The 19,400-nt window shown below is 40.9% G+C and overlaps 2 protein-coding genes across 3 annotated transcripts in view; both read left to right on the top strand.

Annotated features, from left to right (window-relative positions):
- Positions 1–3,244: 3,244 nt before the first annotated feature.
- On the top strand, positions 3,245–5,483 carry LOC118329595 (serine/threonine/tyrosine-interacting-like protein 1). Its single transcript, XM_035663823.1, has 5 exons — positions 3,245–3,264; positions 3,413–3,543; positions 3,682–3,811; positions 4,003–4,139; positions 4,745–5,483. Exons 1-5 carry the CDS (start codon positions 3,245–3,247, stop codon positions 5,395–5,397), a joined length of 1,071 nt encoding a protein of 356 aa, XP_035519716.1. The 3' UTR covers positions 5,398–5,483.
- Positions 5,484–6,509: 1,026 nt separating this feature from the next.
- p4ha1b (prolyl 4-hydroxylase, alpha polypeptide I b) overlaps positions 6,510–19,400 on the top strand; it is a 14,937-nt gene continuing 2,046 nt past the window's right edge. Inside the window, exons 1-14 of one of the 2 annotated variants that reach the window (XM_035663715.1) lie at positions 6,510–6,768; positions 10,652–10,734; positions 10,913–11,009; positions 11,217–11,368; positions 11,807–11,944; positions 12,125–12,364; positions 13,391–13,605; positions 13,707–13,883; positions 14,994–15,064; positions 16,675–16,774; positions 17,029–17,082; positions 17,174–17,239; positions 18,379–18,447; positions 18,843–18,939. In XM_035663715.1, coding sequence (XP_035519608.1) covers positions 10,653–10,734; positions 10,913–11,009; positions 11,217–11,368; positions 11,807–11,944; positions 12,125–12,364; positions 13,391–13,605; positions 13,707–13,883; positions 14,994–15,064; positions 16,675–16,774; positions 17,029–17,082; positions 17,174–17,239; positions 18,379–18,447; positions 18,843–18,939 — 1,558 coding nt within the window. In that variant the 5' untranslated portion in view covers positions 6,510–6,768; position 10,652. Of the gene's footprint in view, positions 6,769–10,651; positions 10,735–10,912; positions 11,010–11,216; positions 11,369–11,806; positions 11,945–12,124; positions 12,365–13,390; positions 13,606–13,706; positions 13,884–14,159; positions 14,231–14,993; positions 15,065–16,674; positions 16,775–17,028; positions 17,083–17,173; positions 17,240–18,378; positions 18,448–18,842; positions 18,940–19,400 lie in introns of both variants that reach the window. The other variant, XM_035663714.1, reaches the window with a different exon arrangement.

Genomic DNA, 19,400 nt, shown 5'->3' with positions numbered 1-19,400 from the left:
TTTGACATTCCTGACTTTATTGATATGCCCTCTGCTGGTGTGGGAGTAAACCTGGCTCTGTTTTTTTCATCCCCAGCTTTAACACCTGTTTGTGACATTCCTGACACTTTTTCTTCCACAGCTTTATGTTCCCTTTCCCCTCCTCTGGCCCTTCCCTGTGGCTGCACAGCACACAGGCTCCATGAGGACATCATGGAGTCCAAGAGCCACATGGCTGCATGAATAAAGAGGGGGCTTAAGTAAATAGACTGACTGAGAGGATGGAGGTCTGGCACTGTGGAGCTCAGACAAACACAGTAGCAGCCTGCATGGGGGCCTCTGATGGATCCAGAGTATTGCAGGAACCAGTGTTAAAAAACCCAACTACCAACAATAAAATGTAAGCACACTGATATATATGATTTGTGTACACTGATATGTGGAAATACGTGTGTATATATATACACTGATATGAGTTTTATGTGTACACTGATAGGAATTATATGTGTACACTGATATGAGTGATCTGTGCACACTGATAGGCTGTATGTATTCTGGTGTGCACCTTAAATAAAATATACAATAAACTCACTCACGAGGACAGCAGGGGGCAGTCATGCTCTGTTTTGATGTTGGTAGACACATAACCTTCTCTCACAAAGCTTTGTTTGTGGGAATAACAAGTATGAAGAAAATAATGACAACAAGATATTTTTGAAAATACAGTTTTTTCAAAATGAGATATTTTTTTATTTTTCCTCAGTCATTCTCTATACCGGGTGTGGAACGCAGAATTACACTCAGGTGATTTGAGGGTCATTGTTAGCAAAATTACCAAAATACATCCTCCTTGTTAACCAGCCATCCCCTCTCTCCATCCCTACTGAGGTCACTAATAGGTGGACTGCAGTCTGGGAGCCAGACATCATCCTATCCGGACGCAGACCTATAATCGATAAATTACTGAGAATTATTACATTTTGACGGAGAGTTTATATTTGAACCTCTTATTTTATCACTTGGACAACGGAAAGTGTGGGAGTGGGGAAAGAATACCTATAAAAGGGAAAGAAAGAAAAAAAGGAGGCGTTAAAGGGGTGCCAATTGTTAATGAGATTGTTATTATAAAATTGGTTTGGATGTGAAAATGGAATTAACAAAGAGAAGAAGAAAAAGGAAACTACACATTTTGCAGTGTAACTGATGGAGGCAAAATCACACAGTCCTCCTTTCATTTAAAAATGTATGTATAAGGCTTTAGTCAGTCAAACCAGGTGGATATTTACAAAGTTATTGTCTTTTTACTACATCTATAGGGTGCCCACTCCATGCAGCTGGTGCTTTTTTTTTCTTTTTCATATTCTTTTTTTTAAAAGCCTCATTATAGCTTTTTATAAGAATGCATTTTACACAGAACAAGGACTGTGTTTTTTGTCCCCCATCACTTACACTGAACTTTAAGAATATCTTTACTGCCAGCATGAATACAAGGAACAATTACAGCTGTACATATGGGCATATGAGTGTTGTTTTAAGACCATCCTTTCATATTTTACAAACAAAACAATGCAGATCACAACAGGATTCACCGTTATTGATTAAAGTACCCAACAGTATATAAAGCAGTTAAACCTCAACCAACTACAGTATTAGTGTTGTTTATATATCGCTGTATCAGTATTATTTATTCAGAAAACATAATGACACTCTGAAAGGGGTTACTCTACATGACAAGTACTTTTAACATTGTAAGTAATACTTTGCAGTATTACATTTTTAAGGCACAACTTTTACTTATAAGTATTTTTAGTGTAGTTGTAGTATTTACCTAAGTAAAGGATACAAACATTTCTTCCTTCACTGCCCTACACATACTTTTTAAATCTGCCTCTTCTAGTGTCCATATGTTGGCTGCTGTAACACTGCACTGACATTAAGTCAAGTACTCTATCTGTCTATCTACATACCTGAATTCATGATCTGTACTAGGAGTAGCAATAATATTGTCTTTATGGGAATATGTGGGCTGTAGTGTGACACATCTGACACTAACAGAACATAGAGTGGACATGTCATGGACAAGAGCATTAGCAGGAACAGTATAATGCACCAGACCAGCTGCATCGAGTTAAATGTTGACTTAAGTTTGTCTGGTTGATATATGATGCATATTGAAGCCTGTTGACTCACTTGCTGGAATCAAGAACCTACATCCATAAACAGACAGTGACCGGGTTCAACAGTGTTTGATGGGAGGTCGTAATCATAAACAGCAAGAGGGCCACAAAACATCTCGAAGGGAGCTGTGAGGAAACCGGGGGTAATGGGGAGGTGGCAGTGGTTTGGGAGGAGGGAAGGGGTTAAGGGGAGGAGAGGCTGTGGCTAAAGGAAAGTGAAGAATAAGTGACGTGAAGGTGGAGGAGAGGTGATGACATGGCTGAGAGTGACAACTGAGGGGCACTGCAAAACATACAGTAAGATTCAAAACTTCAATATTTCAATGAGGCAGCTAGGATGAGGTTAAAATCTTTTGTATCGGTGTGGAGGATACGGTGTGATGTTGGACATTGGGGGATGTTTATAAGTTGTCAGAAATAGTTTGGTTATTGTTAATACATTGGTTATTGTGTTTCTGAGACAGTATGTTGTTATCATGGATGAATTTATCTTAGGAAGTTTGTGAAATCACATTTTATTGAAGGATCAAATGAATATTTTATATATTCAGTTCAATGCTTTCATGTAGCATCAGTAGTATCAAGGTTTATCAATATATACCCTGCTATATGTACTTTTACCCTACCTTATTCCTTTCTTCTTTCTGTTATTTAAATGCTGCCGTAATCTTTGTATGGTTTTAAGAAAAGCTTGAAACCTTGTCCTGAACAAATTACCGTGTACACTGCAGCTATTGGGAGTTAATTTGGGTGAAGTAGGACTCCTATACAGGTCTCTCCTCCGTCACCTGTCACAGCCAGCTACCATGTGGCCCTCTAGAGCACTTAACCGTTACTGGGTTTCCAAGACCACCAGCTAAATTAAGGGTGAGGCTGAAGAGGGGCTGAGTAAGAATCACAGCTACAACAAATAGTGCATAGTGGGTTTTTTAAAATCTTTTTACCTTGTTACTTCCTGTTGGGCTTTTTGGGAGAATATTTTTTAAGTTAGTCTTTTAACATTGTCGCTTTGTTTCTTGGTATAGCATGTTCTTCTAATGAAGGGCTGGTGGGAACAGCTGATGCATCTGTCAAATGACTTAAACGAGATGGGCGTAGTACTGTCCAGGTAAAGAGTTGTTTTTTTGTACTTGTAAAAATGTAAAACAGTGCATTGGAGAGTCATCATACATTGGTTTTGTGTTTAGTCTCCTGTAATGTTGCTGTATTCATGTCTTTAGATTGCACTTCTCTGTGTGTATGTATCTCTGTGTCAGAGTGAATAACAGTTGTAGAACTGCCTCCAGAGAGCCTGTCAACACATCCCAAACTGTGAGCAGCATCTGTGACAGGGAGGTCAATAGTACAGACAGTGACCATTCCTCCATAATACCTATTGGGAACAAAGGTAAAGGGAGTATTTTTACCTCCAACTCTCTCCGTCTTAACGCACAAAAAATGCTTTACACACACAACTACACACAGAGACATTTCTGCCTGCATACAGTGTGTGAGCCAGAGGAGGTGCTAGTTCCCGCTCTTCCAGAAACAGCTTGTGTAGAGCGAGGCTACATCACCCCACAGCAAGTATACAACCTGCTGAACGCAGAGGAAGGCCAGCCCGCCTTGTATGATCCTTATTATATTCTCATCCTGGACTGTCGCAGTGCAGAGAGGTGGGTCCTGCATGGTTGGTTTTAGTGTTTTCATGGAATTTTGTTGAATATAAAACAAATATAGAATATCGCCTACCTCATCTTTAAGGAAATGTATAATGCCATAGAAGAACATAGTGTAAAGTGGCTGTTGCAGTTATGATACATAATCTATATGTGTGTGGATATTTGTGAATTAATGTGTGTTTTAGGTACAAGGAAAGTCACGTGGTGACAGCACGGGCCGCTGTGACGGTGATCCACCCTGAGCTGGGCTGTCTGATCAGCTGTATAGAGCTGCAGAAGTATTCTATAATACTGCTGTATGCAGAGGAAGGATGCAGCCCAGGTCAGCGATACACATTCAGCTCTGAGGATACACACAAATACACTTATGTACTCTCACAAAAAGACAAAGAACATATTAATGAGATATCATTAATCCAGTAAAACATATTTTTTGCTATGTGGCATTATTCTAGAGATGGTGATCTTAGCCTGTTGGTCAGTTGATCCATCATTTCGGTCCAAACTGAAATATGTTAACAACTATTACATGGATTGCCATACAATTTTCCACAAACATTTAGGGTTCCCAGAGTTGGACTTTGGTGATCCCCTCACTTTTGCTCTAGCACCACCAGCAGGTCAACATTCTAGTTTGTCCAATAATTTGTTTCAGGATAAAGATAAATATCTGTAAAACTAATGACAATCCCATCAGCTTCAGCTGTACTTTGTGCCGACAGCAAATGTTAGATTGCTAACATGCTAAAAAATAAGATATTATATCTGCTTAGCATCAGCATGTTAGCACTGTACTGTAAGTACAGCCTCACAGAGCCATGGCTGTAGACTTAGGCTTGCTGAAAGCTACCTGGCTGTCTGGTTGTACTGATGTTTTCTCTCTGTCTGTGTTCTGTCACTGTTTCTATGTCTCTTCTCTGTGCTCAGTGGGCAGTGTGAAGGCCAGGACAGACTCCCCAGACCTACATCGCTGTTTCTTCCAGCTCAGTGCTTTGGGAATGGACCCTGTCATCCTGCTGGGGGGATATTCAGCCTTCAATGCCCTCTACCCTTTCCTCTGCACGCCCCGCATGGTCCTGCTGGAACCTGAGCGGCACACCCTCATCATCTACCCCTCAGAGATCCTGGAAGGAGCTCTCTACCAGGGCTCGGTCTCCCACGCCTCTGACTACCGCATAATCAAGAACCTACACATCACACATGTGGTCAATGCCACTGCCAACTGTCCTGATGCCTTCCCCAACACGCTGTGCTACTTGAGGCTGCGTCTGAGCGATGATTCCCAGCAGGACCTGGTGGAGGCACTGCCCCTGGCATCCAGGTTCATCAATGCTGCGCTGAAGGCTGAGCCTGCCGGACGCGTTCTGGTCCACTGTAGTCTGGGCAGGAGTCGCAGCTCAGCACTAACGCTGGCCTTCCTCATGCAGCATCGACGCTGGTCACTGCTCCATGCCCTGCGCTGGCTGAAGGAGAGAAGGGCATGCACGGCACCCAACGTGAACTTCCTGCGTCAGCTGCTGACCTATGAGGAGCAGCTGTTTGGGAGCAGACTTACCTCCCTGGACGACATCCGCCGATGACTGGAGTAAGAATGGGAATGGAAAGGAAGACACACGGGATGTTTTTTTTTTCTACAGTTCACATTGAGATTAAGTGTATAATATTTCTTTTTCTACAGTTCACATTGAGGAAAAATGTAAAATAAGACTGAACAGAGGTGGATTTTGTACTGCAAGAAAAAACATTTCCCATACAAGTTTGACAATAATCTTCAGCCCCCCCACACAGTGTTTCTTGCACTATGCCTCAATAATAACAATAATCATACAGATGTTTAACTTTGTGGCCTCTGTGTGACTCAGTATAATATAATCCCTGTTATGTCATTTTGCTTGGTGATAGTTGATAGAAGATATACATTGATTAATAAAGTGTATTTATAACGTTTTACATTAGAAAGGTTTCTTTTCTTCAATTTTGTTCCATGAGACGATGATATTCCGATTCTCTGAAGTCTGTGGTAGAACTGTATTCATGTGGAAAAGTATTTAAAAACTGAAAGGAGGCTGGCAAATCACCAGTGTTTATCAGACATACACAGCCTGTAGTGTTTACACAGGGCATGCTGTGAGATTTGTCTGAGTGAGATTTGTTGCATCTGGCATCTAAGAAATAGTGCAGTCAAGTTAACAGCTCCAGTGCTACTGACTCTCTCTCACACACACACTCTCTTAGCTCCACCCTGTTCAACTCAGTAGCATGCGGCAGGAATTCCTTCCCTCCAGTCACACATTTTGGTTGGGAGGGAGGAATTTTCTGGAATGTGGGAGAAATAGGAAGAGTCGACTGCAGGTGAAAATGGTGAACGGTAGTTAGTTTGGCCGAGTTAAACACTGCAAAACACACACACAACATCAGTTTTGAATGGAGATCTTGAACCTATCGTACATGCCTTGTCAAAGCTTTATATCAATGAATATATCGATTTTTTTAAATGGTGCGCACTGCAGCATGGACTAGAGAAAAACAAGAAAGCACATCTGAGATTTGCAACAAAATTCAACACGTGGCAGAGGGGGTGCCTTTAGGCTAGTAGACGCAATTTTTTAAGCTACAATAAAACCCAAAATACTCATCCGTGTCTGCCTCACCCCACGGGTCAAGACAACTAGACACCTCCCCTAGCAATTTACAAACGACAACCCCTAAAGTCTCTAGTAGCAGGAGGCTGTATGCATGTGAGAATCTGCACGTAGCATTCAGACTCAGGCTCTTAGAAAGCCAGCCCTAACCACCAGATGGCCAAGAGTGCACCGAAACATCACGGATAGGACGAAGCACCGGACAGACTCATCTTCCGACCGACCACTGCGCCTGAGTCCGCCTGAGCCGAGTCTTCACAGGAGCCGAATACCGGGGACACATTTCTACTACAGGTTGCTCTCGTTAGGGTAAATATTGACCCCCTGAGTCAGATAATACTGTGTAAAGATAGTCTTGACTTAAAAATAACTTTGTAGACTTTTCACGTTGCTATGTCAACGAGCAGTTATCGGGTGTTTTTTTTTTAAACCGTATGTTCCGTTTTCAGTTGCGACCGTTAATCACTGCGAACTTCTCTCGGTTATTCCATTAACTTAAGTTAGCCAGCTAGGCTAGCTGACGACTAGCTAACCAACCTGGAGGAAAACTTTGATAGGTGTGATGGTGTTTGAGCATATGACGAGGCTGAAGCGATTAATAGGGAGCTAAAATGACTAAAAATTCAGTCAGTCCTAGTCGAGAATAGCGAGAAAAGAAGAGTCTCCCCCCCCCTAATGAAAGCAGGTTAGCGTCAATGTTATGGAATTCCAGTGCAATGCAGCGTGGGATGCTGCTGCCGCCGCTGCCCCCAATACTGCTGAATATGTACACATTTAATTCGTTTAAGAGATTTCGGACATAAACGGCCACATTGTCTGCCATATTATACACGTCAGGCAGCCACTGTGTTAAAAAAAAAAAGAGGAAAAAAAGGCTAATATCCACTTGAAACTTTATTTTTACGTTATATTCGCGTTGGTTAGGTAATTATCCAAACTCGTTTGGGGGTAAACAAACAGCAGCAGCTGCCCTCTTGACATGACACAAAGCCATCTTGTCAGTCAGTTTGCGGGGGTTCCTGACGGGTGACTGCAGGTAAAGTGAGTCAGACTCCATTGAATGCTGCTCAGTCCTCACATGAGTTTCCCTCGGCGGGGAGGGGCGAAGACGTGGCAGTCCTCTTCCATCCACATCCTGTGTTATCTGACTCCACAGCTTCACTCCCTGTAAAACTTGGATAAGATAGTTGCGATGAGGCGAAGAAGCTGCTAGAATACAGTGCAGAATGAGAGGAGTCGTCTTACATCGGTTCATTACTGTGCTGGTTGCAGTGAGGCTTACACAGTTCATTCACAAATAAATATTTCACTCTTATTTGATATGGTTTTTAATGCTGCAGGGTTTTCCAGTTTTTTGTGATATTATACTATTATTTTTGTGATAGATACTAGAGGCTACAATTTTACTGTGGATAAATGTTTATGACATGACCAACAATTGGGTTTTTATTCACAGCTTCTTTGGTTCTTATGTCTTTTTTCTTCTTTAGACATTCATCATTTTGAAATATCATATTTTGAAAATGCGGTTTAGCTTTTCCGCCAAGGAAAAAAGTATTTCTGTTGTTTTGCTACTTCTTCTCTCCTTCATTTAAATTCCACAAGTGAAAGCAACTGGTTCAGTCCTGGCCTTCGGGGTTTGTCGAAAGTCATTTTAGACAACGTAGGAAACAGAAGAAGTGACAGGAAAACAGTAAATCCGTAAATGAATAACTCCTGGAATGCAGTCAACATCACAACTCAGTATCTATTAGTGTTGGACTTCCCTGTTAATGGGAGCTCTGTGATCTTATTTTCCCACAATTAACATGAGGCTGTGAGGTTAAAAGAGTCTCCTAATGAACGTGTCTGAACAGAAAGCAACCCAATTACACATATTTTAAGAGGTCAGAAGAAAGAAACAATTTTCAGGGAAATTATCTGCAAACTAGCTCTCTGACAAACCGCCTCACACGTGTCTGGCAGGTTAATTGGAGCGTCAGGAATGTTTTGGAGTCCTCAAATGTCACGTACACGTATGTACGTATGCACACTCTCACTACCACTCACTTTCATGTGTGGCCTGACACCTAGATTTAAATGATAACTGTTATACTTACAGCTTTAATCTCGACATTGCACTTCTACAACATTAGAACAAGAGAGGCGCAGTAGCTGTCACCCTGTTATTACAATAATTACATTATGCTGAGCTTTCATCCTGAACTCTCAGTGTGGCAGAGGCATATTTATGGTATTTTGGACTGAGTGGCACCACTTATTCTGGAAATACAGTAGTAACAGTCGGGGATAATGGTAATTTGCATATTGCCACGCAGTTTCTACTTAAATATACTTAGATTTGCATTTAATGTCATTTAATTTAGCTTTAATCCAATACAAAGAGCTCTGACAGACTTATTTCCCTTCCTCTCTGCTGCCTGCTGCTGAGCTGAGTTGAAATGTCATATAAGGTAATTCTTCTGGTTTCGCTGGCAGTGTTGTCCATGTGGCAAAGTGAGAACCTGCCTGGGCCTGTTGTCTCTCAGTGAAAGGCATTACAAATCTGCATAGATGCACCTTCCATGCATGACCTTTACTTTGCCACTGGGTTTATGTGTGTAAATGTGTGTGTAGCAAGCCTGAAGGTGTATGAGAGTATTTGCACGTATTCTCGTGTGTACACCTCTTGCATTAATGGCTTCATTTAAAAAAAACTACAACCATACATTTCAGTCCATATTTAGCTTTTATACAGTCGATAAAGATATTGGAAATTAAACATCTGTTTGTGTCCAGAGTCCCCTTTTATCCCTCTACCAAAGACAGAGCTTGATTAAGTATTTCTGAAGATAAGCAGCTAATTTAAGAAATCTAGAAACATAATCAAGGTAGGGCTGCAACTAATGATATTTTCATTTTCCATTAATCTTCCAATTATTTCCTTGATTAATTGTTTGTTTTATAAAACTATGATTTCCATATACAGAGCTTCAGACTTGTGTTGGAATATTTTCTTTCCACCACCGTACTCCAATCGTACTTCTTTTGTTAGTGGAATTGGAAGCATTTTTTATCATAAAGAGCTGCACAGAAGTTCAGCAAGGTTCAGCTTTTGCCATACTTTCAGTCCCGCTTGTTTGTTAACAGAATATCTCAAACATTTTCCAGCAAACCTAAATTAAGATTTGTGGAAAGATAGATCATTGGCCAAAGGATACGTGATGTGTTTTTGGTGCAGATCAGGATACATGTATCCCATGATGTCCATTGTTGTGTGTTTTTTGACCTGGATCCAAATCCAGATGCATTTTCTTTTTAAATTACACATTTCAAATAACAAAGATGTCATTGTCTTAGGCTACTGCTGCCATAACTACAGTATATAATGCATTCATTCATTCATAAGTCATTCACACCTTTCCATGACATTTCTTCAGATTTCTTTCCTGCTGGTCTGTCTTTGTTCTCTTCTTATTTCTGTCTGTATGGGTAGAAAGAAAGTGCCACTCCTTACAGGCCAGGAGCCCTGCAATACTTATGGCTGTGCCAACTCCAAAGCCAGACCGGACATGGTGGCAGCAGCCACAGAATTATTTTAGGCTTTGTGTGGTGGTTGTGAGGCTGCACTTCTAAATGGATTTGAAGAGATTCTCCCACCTATTAAATTCCAATGCTTTGATTAGTCTTTTTGCTTTACCTTTAGTTGCATCTGAATATATATTTTTAATTTCCATCTCTGTGTTTCCTAAACGGTCAGTTCATCCAAATCACAAAACAGAAAACACTATTTCCCACTTAACCCTAATAATATTGAACTATGCAGATAGTTTTAAATAACTGCTGCTGAGACTTTTGCTCACTCAACAGCAACATGCCAGAAAGAATGCCCCAGTTTCTCTGGACAATGGGAAAGTTAAACTACGCCCAGTTTGTCTGTGGAGAATCTGGTCTGAAATGGTGCTAAAAAACTGGTTTTGAATTCAGCTGGAGCAGCACTGGAGGGAGTAGAGGAGGGCAACAAGATAAGAGATCACACAGAGCCTTGAGAGTCGACACGGTTTGTCAATAGTTATGCAGTGGTCATTATGCAGGGCAGAGATCAGTCAGGATATCGGCAGATATAAAATAAATATCTAGCAGTGGCATGGGCAATCAATTTTAATGAATAAAACATGCATCGAACAACATAATTCTCTCACTCTTTCTGCAGGATGGAGCTACCGTGTTGGTGTTTATTGTTGCTCTATTGCCTGCAGTCGCTCTCGGCCCACAATGACTTCTTCACCTCCACAGGTAAACCCACAAAGCAACGTATAGTACTTATGTTGTAAATAATAGGTTCCCCTGCTGACCTCCGTTATTATTTTTGTTACATTTTTCATGTTTTACCACACATACGGAAGCAAAAAATGCCATGCCATTGTAGGATCTTTTAATGCCCTGTGTAATTTGTCTGATTTGTGTTCCTCAGGCCAGATGACGGATCTGTTATACACAGAAAAAGACCTCGTCACCTCTCTAAAGGACTACATCAGAGCAGAGGAGAACAAGCTCGAGCGCGTCAAAAGGTGAGTGCGTGGACACAAAGTTACAGGATTGATTTACAGACATGCACTCAAGCACACAACACCATACACGTCGTGCAGTCAAGTGGACACTTACGCAAGCACCTGCATTACACACTGTTCTACCAACAATATTAATGATGACTCATTTTTGCTTGTGAATCAAGTTTAAGCAATTTGCCTAACTCCGTATTACCATCTCTGCGATAGGTGGGCTGAAAAGTTGGATTCATTGTCAGTCGCAGCCACACAGGACCCAGAGGGCTTCCTGGGGCACCCTGTCAATGCCTTCAAACTGATGAAGAGGCTGAACACAGAGTGGGGCGACCTGGAGAGCCTTGTGCTCAGTGACACCACTGATGGTATGGAAAAAGAAGGATTTTCTAATACTATCAGGCATTAGCCTGGTCCAGGGCTTTCTATAGATTTCCTGGAATCGACAGTGCAGGGATGATTGTTTGCCAAAAAAACAAAGACAAATGACTTTTATAAGACATTCATTCTTCCAGGTAAAGCTGCATGTGTTTGCTTATTTACAGGAGTACTATGCTGCTCGTTCATGCTCAATATATTTTAGTAGCAATCAAGTGCCTCAGTCACCTTAACTTGAGTTACTGAGGTTGAAGAGAGCGTTGTCTGACTTAATATAACTATAATTCTCTCACACAAGAAGTCACTCTAGGCAATCTCACTGACCGTTAGGAGAGAGTATTTATTGTCCGCTTATGTAGTTGTTATGTATCCCATACAGAATCATCCTGCTATATCTTTCTCTGTCCTTTCCCGTCAATCTCTTTCAGGATTTATTTCCAACCTGACCATCCAGAGACAGTACTTCCCCACAGATGAGGACCAGACCGGGGCTGCCAAAGCTCTCCTCCGGTTACAAGACACTTACAGACTGGATGCCAACACCATCTCTACAGGAGACCTACCAGGTAAAGGCCTTAAATCACTGCATACCTATATCTTGTACCTCTGTTTTTTAGAATGCATTAAAATGAACAGATATGAACAGTAAATAGCAGACCATGTGGGGATTGTAGTTTTTCTATCTTATTTGAATTATGAAGTTCAGTTTTATTCTATGCCAATGTCCTGTATCCTCTGCATACTAGGAGTGAAACACAAGAGCCTAATGACTGTGGATGACTGTTACGAGCTGGGGAAAATCGCCTACTCTGATGTTGATTACTACCACACCGAGCTGTGGATGGCCCAGGCCCTGAAACAGCTCGATCAGGGAGAGGAGTCCACCATAGATAAGGTGACAGTGCTCGACTACCTCAGCTATTCCATCTACCAGCAGGGGGAGATAGAGCGAGCCCTGGAGTACACCAAGAGGCTGCTTGAACTGGGTGAGTCCCTCCACACTACTGAAACGTTTTGCAATGTGACAGTGTCATTTTGAATTCTAAAATTTCTGCTCAAGGTAAATAATGCCACATGGACATCTGATAGATTAAAAATCTGTGCACTTTTCTTGCCAGTTTTTGTCCAGATTGCAGAGATACCAGAGGTGATTTTGTAAAATTAGATAAAACTGTAAAATTGTGGAAATAATTAATAATTAATGATACCAAACAAACAAATGCATTCCTAAGAAAGATAAATTAAGCAGCAAATGACACATGTACTGTGTGAACTGAATGACATAGTAAACAGAGGGGAACCTGACATTTCCAAGCCACACCAACAAAAAAAGTCCATTACCATGGTTAGGTCAAAACATCTGTGCTATTATTAGTCTGTTAAGTTGTGCCCTGAAAAACCCTGAAGTATGCTATTATTACCACCTATATTCAAATACTGTTGTAATTTAAATCTGTTTAACAGATGGCATAAAGCAAAAAAGCCTCCTGTGTAGGGCCATGTGGATAGACCTTATGTGGATGTGGATTATTATTGATGTTTGCAGAAATTTTTGTGCCATTTGTCTCCTTTTTTTAATTGATAGTAGTGATTTAAGGGTAATTGTAGAACCTGCATCCATTTAGATTGGATCACAACATTTAGATTTTTATAGCCGGTGGACCAGTTTGCCGAGTTGGTGATTGGTGTAATAGAATTCACTTCACACTTTCTAACCCAACGCATTTATTCTTAATTAATAATTAATAATACTGCAGCAGTGCATTTCAGGTCATTGTGAAACAGTGTTCTGGTGACCTTGTTATCTCACATTTTCCCCCCAAATGAGCCCCTGAATTAATTCGTCCTGTTTGTCTGTCTTGTTTCTGAGAACTGGATAAGGTCAGACCGAATAAATAGCACATAATCATGTCATGTTGGAAGCTCAGTTATTTTGATTACGGGGCTGTGATATTCTTAGGTGACATTGCTGCAGTCATCACTGTTGGTAATCACCACTATTATTCTCTCAGACCCAGAGCACCAGCGCGCCAAAGGCAACCTCAAGTACTTTGAGTTCCAGTTGGAGAAGCAGAAAAACGCTGCAGAGGATGTAAGTCATAAACAGAAGGAGCCAGGGAAGAAAGAAACAACTGAAAAGCAGAAGAAGCCCAAAAAAGTCTCCAATCATCTGATCCCAGAGAGGAAGAAGTATGAGATGCTTTGTCGTGGGGAGGGCAACAGAATGGTAAGGAAGACGAAGAGATGCGCAAAAACACAACTTCTAGCTTAGAAAATACACATCAGTTTCAACCCTTTTGTGCCCTGCTTTCCTATCGTCTCAATAAGACCCCGCGCAGGTGGAGCCGGCTGTTCTGTCGTTACTATGACAACAATCACAACCCCATGTACGTGCTGGCACCCGCCAAACAGCAAGACGAGTGGGACCGCCCCTACATTGTCCGCTACCTTGACATCATCTCCGACAAAGAAATCGAGAGGGTCAAGCAACTGGCGAAGCCACGAGTAAGCAATTCTCAGCACTGCTCCCATGATGCCGTATGATGCATGTATAAAGCTATATCGGCCACTTTTACCGTTTACTGTGATCTAGTAGGAACATTCGTTAGTCCTTTTTCAGTGTCTGTTATGTGGTTAATTGTGATGAGGGGTGGGAGGTCAAAGCTGTGAGGCTGGCTGGTGTGATGCTGCTAGTTAGGCAAGCACACAGGCACACACATCTTTGTGTGTGTGTCTATGTGTCTGCATCTGTGTGGGTAAATCATGTCCCTGGCTTCACAGCTACGCAGGGCCACCATCTCCAACCCCATCACAGGAGTGCTGGAGACAGCTCCATACCGGATCAGCAAAAGGTAAGGCTTAGCCAGGAGCCGCCAAGAACAGAGGATATAGGGGAGAGCTGAGAGGGAGAAAGTGGGATACTCTTCACCTTTTTCCCTTAAGAATTCATCATTTCTCCTCTGTATTCCCATCCATACGTTTAACTCAATTTCTGCACCCTTCCAAAGCTTAAAGGCTCCTGAGCTGAAAGACAGGATCCAGCTGAGAATGATCAAATATTTACACAACATATACACATTTGCAGACTATTTGTTTATAAAGCATGTTCCATATAAACATACCATCTCATGGTGCTTTCCAGTGACACAGAAATGAGAGAAAAAAGGAATTGCATTCCTAGAGCTAATGTATATGTAGTTTTTTGGGGCTCTGTTGTGGATTTGTTTCTGCTCAGGAGCCTGTAGAAAGGTAACACAAGTAGATGGAAGAGGGAGAAAATGTGTTACATTTTGGACTAGTTGATATTAACATAGTTGCTTTTTGTGAGCCAAGAGGTGTGTCAGGGGCACTCATTTATTCCCTAGTGGTATACTTTCTTATTTGAAAATGGAAATTTGGTTTCTAGCATTGCCTCATGAAACACTCTCTTGACCCTTCTCAAGTATACAATTGACAACTAGTGACCAGTTCTGCCTGTCTTTTCTCTCCCTCTTTCCTCCACTTACTTTCCATTCGTCCTCTTGTGTGTATCACATTCCATCGTCCTATTTTCCTTCCTTTTTGTTTCACCTGTTCCTCGACCTCCGTGTCCTTCTGCTGGGGAAACTACTGTAGTTAAGGCGAGCCACGGTGCATGACCCACAAACTGGGAAACTTACTACGGCCCATTACAGAGTCTCCAAGAGGTAAGGGGTCGCAGGTTATGACAGTGCCTTCCCCTGAAACACTCATGCACCCAAATAAAAATGTTTAGCTACAGCTGGAAAACTAACACTAGAGGATTTCATTTGGTAAAAAATTGAAATTGAGATACAATACATTTCAAACTGAGCTAAACAATCCTCTGCTGTTGGTTTTTGGTGTAGCTGAAATATTCTTTGCTCTTTCAGTTTACCCAGTGATTTAGGGACTTCCATGGAACTGCACAAGCTCTTTTCTTTCCCCCAGCAATCCTTCCCAGGTTATTTGAGATCCAGAGCACTGAATCTCTATTCCCCATTGCGCTTTCCAGGAATAATTCTGAATCACATTCTCATATGAGCTCATTACAGCTGCTGCGATTTTACTATGCTTCTTTAACTTCCATATCAGCATTAGAGATTAGGAAACTTCTAAGTCTGGATGCTTAAAAACACAGATATATGCTTCAAACATGTAGAAAGAGAGTTCTACTTTGTTAGATACTACATATTGTCTATTGTAAATTGAACTGACAGCATGAACCCTAAAAATAGCCGGGGTAACATGTCACCAAAACCCCCAAGTTTCTTTGGTTTTTCTGTTCTTGGTAATTAATGTTTAAGTGGGTGTGCGTACAAGGGTGTGGTGTCCCTTTTGATGTTTTTGTATGTGTACGTGTTAGCCAGCATGTATTTCCAAATTCAGTGAACATTAAGAGATAGAAAGAACAGACAGACGGAGTTTGACCGCTCTCTGAACTGGCTGCAAAGCACATCGGGGGGGGGAGTCTCACTTTTGGTCCAATATTACTTTATTATGAACACCAACTCTCAATAAAAAAGATGAGTCATCACACTGTCTCTCCCATACACATCCATGAGACCGTGGGGGATGTGTTAAAAATCCCCTAAATCTGAGAGTGTGTTAAAAGCAATTGATTCTGTCTTTGTCGACCCACATCAGATGTCTTAATATAAATTGTATCTTCAGTTCTATCCTAATATTTTATGTGTGGTTTTACGGTTTATGGGGATACTGTTTCCTTTTAACACATTAGCCAGACAAAATGCTAGTTTAAATTTTATGATGTGGTCTGTAGAGCTACAGCTGTGCCATGTTTTAATAGTTCACAAGAAAGAGTTCATGGCCATGCTAGGTCAAGAGCTTATTTTATCAAGGGCCTTCTCTTAGACTGGCGTGGGAGAGTGAGTATTAAAGGCAAGTAGTGTCAGGAAAGTTAAATCCATGAAAATATTTTGCCCTAGTCCTCAACCAGACTCTTGTATGAAAATTTCCACATTCTCATGTGCACACATAGTTTGGAATCAGAACAAGCCGACATTACCCTGAGCTGATTGGAGATTCTGAATCTTGGGCTGGTTTTCTATTTTTCATTTTCTTCATACCACCACTTCCCTTTTCTGTCATCTGATTGTAAAGCCCAGCTTCACTTTCTAAGCTTTTAATAGCACGTCTTTAGCATGACATGTCTTTCTGTTGCCTTTAAGAAGAAATCTTTACTGCCATCTAGTGGACAAACATGTGTCTCACTGACACATTGTACAGCATGTTCCTCTTCTTTCTCAATCGCTCTGCTTTTCCTCCTGTATTCCAGTGCTTGGCTCACTGCCTATGAAGATCCAATGATTGACAAGATCAACCAGAGAATTGAAGATCTCACAGGGCTGGAAATGGACACTGCAGAAGAGCTGCAGGTAAAGAGTTAGTTCATTAGTTGAATGTTGTGGACATTAAACACAGTGTTTTTCTTCTTCTTTGATTTGTATTTTAGTTTTTAGAAGGTGAAACTTCACTGAATTAACATTTCTTATATAAATGTAAAAATAATTTCTAACAATAATCCCCCCCTGCCCCTCTAGAAGCCCCTATGTGTGTGTGTTTGTGTGTTAGTCTGTTGAAAACCTGATTTGTACAGTCGTGAGACTCACATCATATTTCATCTCTGTAGGTTGCAAATTATGGCGTTGGAGGTCAATACGAACCTCACTTTGACTTTGGAAGGGTAAGCCCCTTTGTTGATTTACACGGTGTAATCTCTATAAACGCACGTTTGTGTTAATGTCGGAACAATCTGATGTTGTCTCTCTCCACAGAAAGATGAGCCAGATGCCTTTAAAGAGCTGGGCACTGGGAACCGCATAGCAACATGGCTCTTCTACGTGAGTAAAGTCTTCCAATGTTGTTAACTTTAAATTCGATGTATACTGTGACCAAACCTCCTTCAACCGTGTCAGAAATGCTGGTGGGTCTGTTTTCACAAATGCGTCTTGTGAGGATAATCACTGTTCAAACCCACGGAACGTTATTTTAAGTTCTATTCAAGATCCTATTTATTTCACATATCTCACCATGAACTATATGTATAAAATGACATAATGAAGTAATGGTGCAGCCATAAATATAGTTCACTCATTATAGGAATCATTAAACAGCACACGCATAAACAGAAAATACACAAAGTGTGAAATAAACAATTTGTTTAAGCTTTAAAACATTCTATGGAAAATCATGTGAAAGAATACTGTCCCATGAGTCTAGAGTGCAAGATAACCAAGTGCCTGTCCAAGTACTGTATCAATTTTGATACAGATAACAGTCAATCACACACTCATTATATACATGTATGGACATCTTTTAACAGCACTTTTACAGCATATACCAGAAAAAGATACAGCCATTGTTAATCTCAAGCACAGGGCCCTTGTGGAGTTAGAATTAGAGTTAGTTATTTATAGTAACTGAAGGAATCTCATTAGTTTTAACTTATCAATGTTGAGGGTGGGTTTAATAAAAATGAGGCCTTAACAAGGTGGGGCAGTAAACTCTCTGTAAAATGTATTCCCCGTAGTTAGAAAAGACACATACAGACTAAGCCAGTGAAATGACAGAATGAGGCTCACCATAAATTTTCACCTTTGGTTTTTGGTTCAGGGTGGCACCCTGTTATTACACCTCAAGGACTATCTGTCATCTCTGATTACGGGGTTTGCCAGTGTGCAAAACTTCTGCTGTCACAAAAGTAACATCTGAGTTAAAGCAGGACTTTCTATGACGATGCAATGAGGAGGATGTTAGATTTGCTGGAACAAGGAAAGATGGGACAAAAATATAACCAGTGATATTTTCTGTTAAAAGCGACACAAAATACAGAATCATTAAATGTGTGTTTTGCACCCTGGAACCAATCTTATAGTCACATCACCCTCATGCTTCCACAAATGTATTTAGTAGAACGACAGAATTATTTGAAAGAACAGATAGAGACTGAATTCTCTTTGCCTCTGTGTTTCTGTTGTAGATGAGTGATGTAGCAGCTGGTGGAGCCACAGTATTCCCAGATGTTGGTGCAGCAGTTTGGCCCCAAAAGGTAACCGCTTACGTTCCACCACTTATTACAATAAACATGTTATATAACCAACTCGATGCTGTAACTGATTATCAGGTGTTTTTGTTGGTTTTGAATTATAGTACACAGTAAAAATATTAATAAATAAAATATAATTGTACAAAATGGTGTGCCTGTCAGTACACACAACACAACCTCCAATTAGGGTAACATTTCCATGCAAAATGGGATCACGTACTATAAGCAACGTGTTGTTCATTCCTGTTACAGAAACAAAGTTTTATTTTATACTTCTCAGAATCTTTCTTTGGAAATTAATTTAGGAGACAGACTGTGGCGTTCTGAGATTCCTGGCTATTCCTGGAGGGTTTGCAACACTGCTAACCTCTGTTGTTTGTTGTTTGTGTGTATTCCAGGGCACCGCGGTGTTCTGGTACAATCTGTTTGCCAGCGGGGAGGGAGACTACAGCACCCGACATGCTGCTTGTCCAGTGTTGGTCGGCAACAAGTGGGGTGAGCTCCCTGTAAAACCATACATACCAATACGTCTCATTTAATGAGATCGGTTCCTTTTCAAAGAGGTTTAACCTAGTTTCATTCGGTTTGAATTTCTCCTACGGGGTTATAATAAAGGTATATCTTATGTTAAACTATTCAGATCTATAAAACCGTGCAGCACACATCTGTACACATCTGTACACAGTCTTCTTGTTATATATACCCACCTGCGGTAAATTGTGCACGTGTTAACTCCTCCCATTGTTTTTCAACAATTATCCATAAGGTGAATACTAAATAGATTGTGAATATACTGACCTGTTTAAGGAACCTTTGTTGGACTATCAATGAGGTAAAGACGTAACAGTTAAATTATTATTACATTCTCTCAGCTCCCAACAGTAACCAGCAAAATGTTACTTGGGTAACGACACATGACAGAAAACATGACAGACATTGAATTAACAGTGTTATGA

Source organism: Morone saxatilis, unplaced genomic scaffold (assembly GCF_004916995.1).
Source record: "Morone saxatilis isolate NCDOM2014 unplaced genomic scaffold, NCSU_SB_2.0 Contig19, whole genome shotgun sequence".
Classification (NCBI taxonomy): domain Eukaryota; kingdom Metazoa; phylum Chordata; class Actinopteri; family Moronidae; genus Morone; species Morone saxatilis.
Note: the sequence above shows the minus strand (reverse complement) of the source record. Positions and strands in the feature narration are given on the sequence as shown.

Coding starts and splice junctions, on each gene's coding strand:
- LOC118329595 (XM_035663823.1), top strand. CDS start 3,245: ATGGGCGTAGTACTGTCCAG. Junction 3,265..3,412: donor ATGGGCGTAGTACTGTCCAG/GTAAAGAGTTGT, acceptor TCTCTGTGTCAG/AGTGAATAACAGTTGTAGAA. Junction 3,812..4,002: donor GACTGTCGCAGTGCAGAGAG/GTGGGTCCTGCA, acceptor TGTGTGTTTTAG/GTACAAGGAAAGTCACGTGG.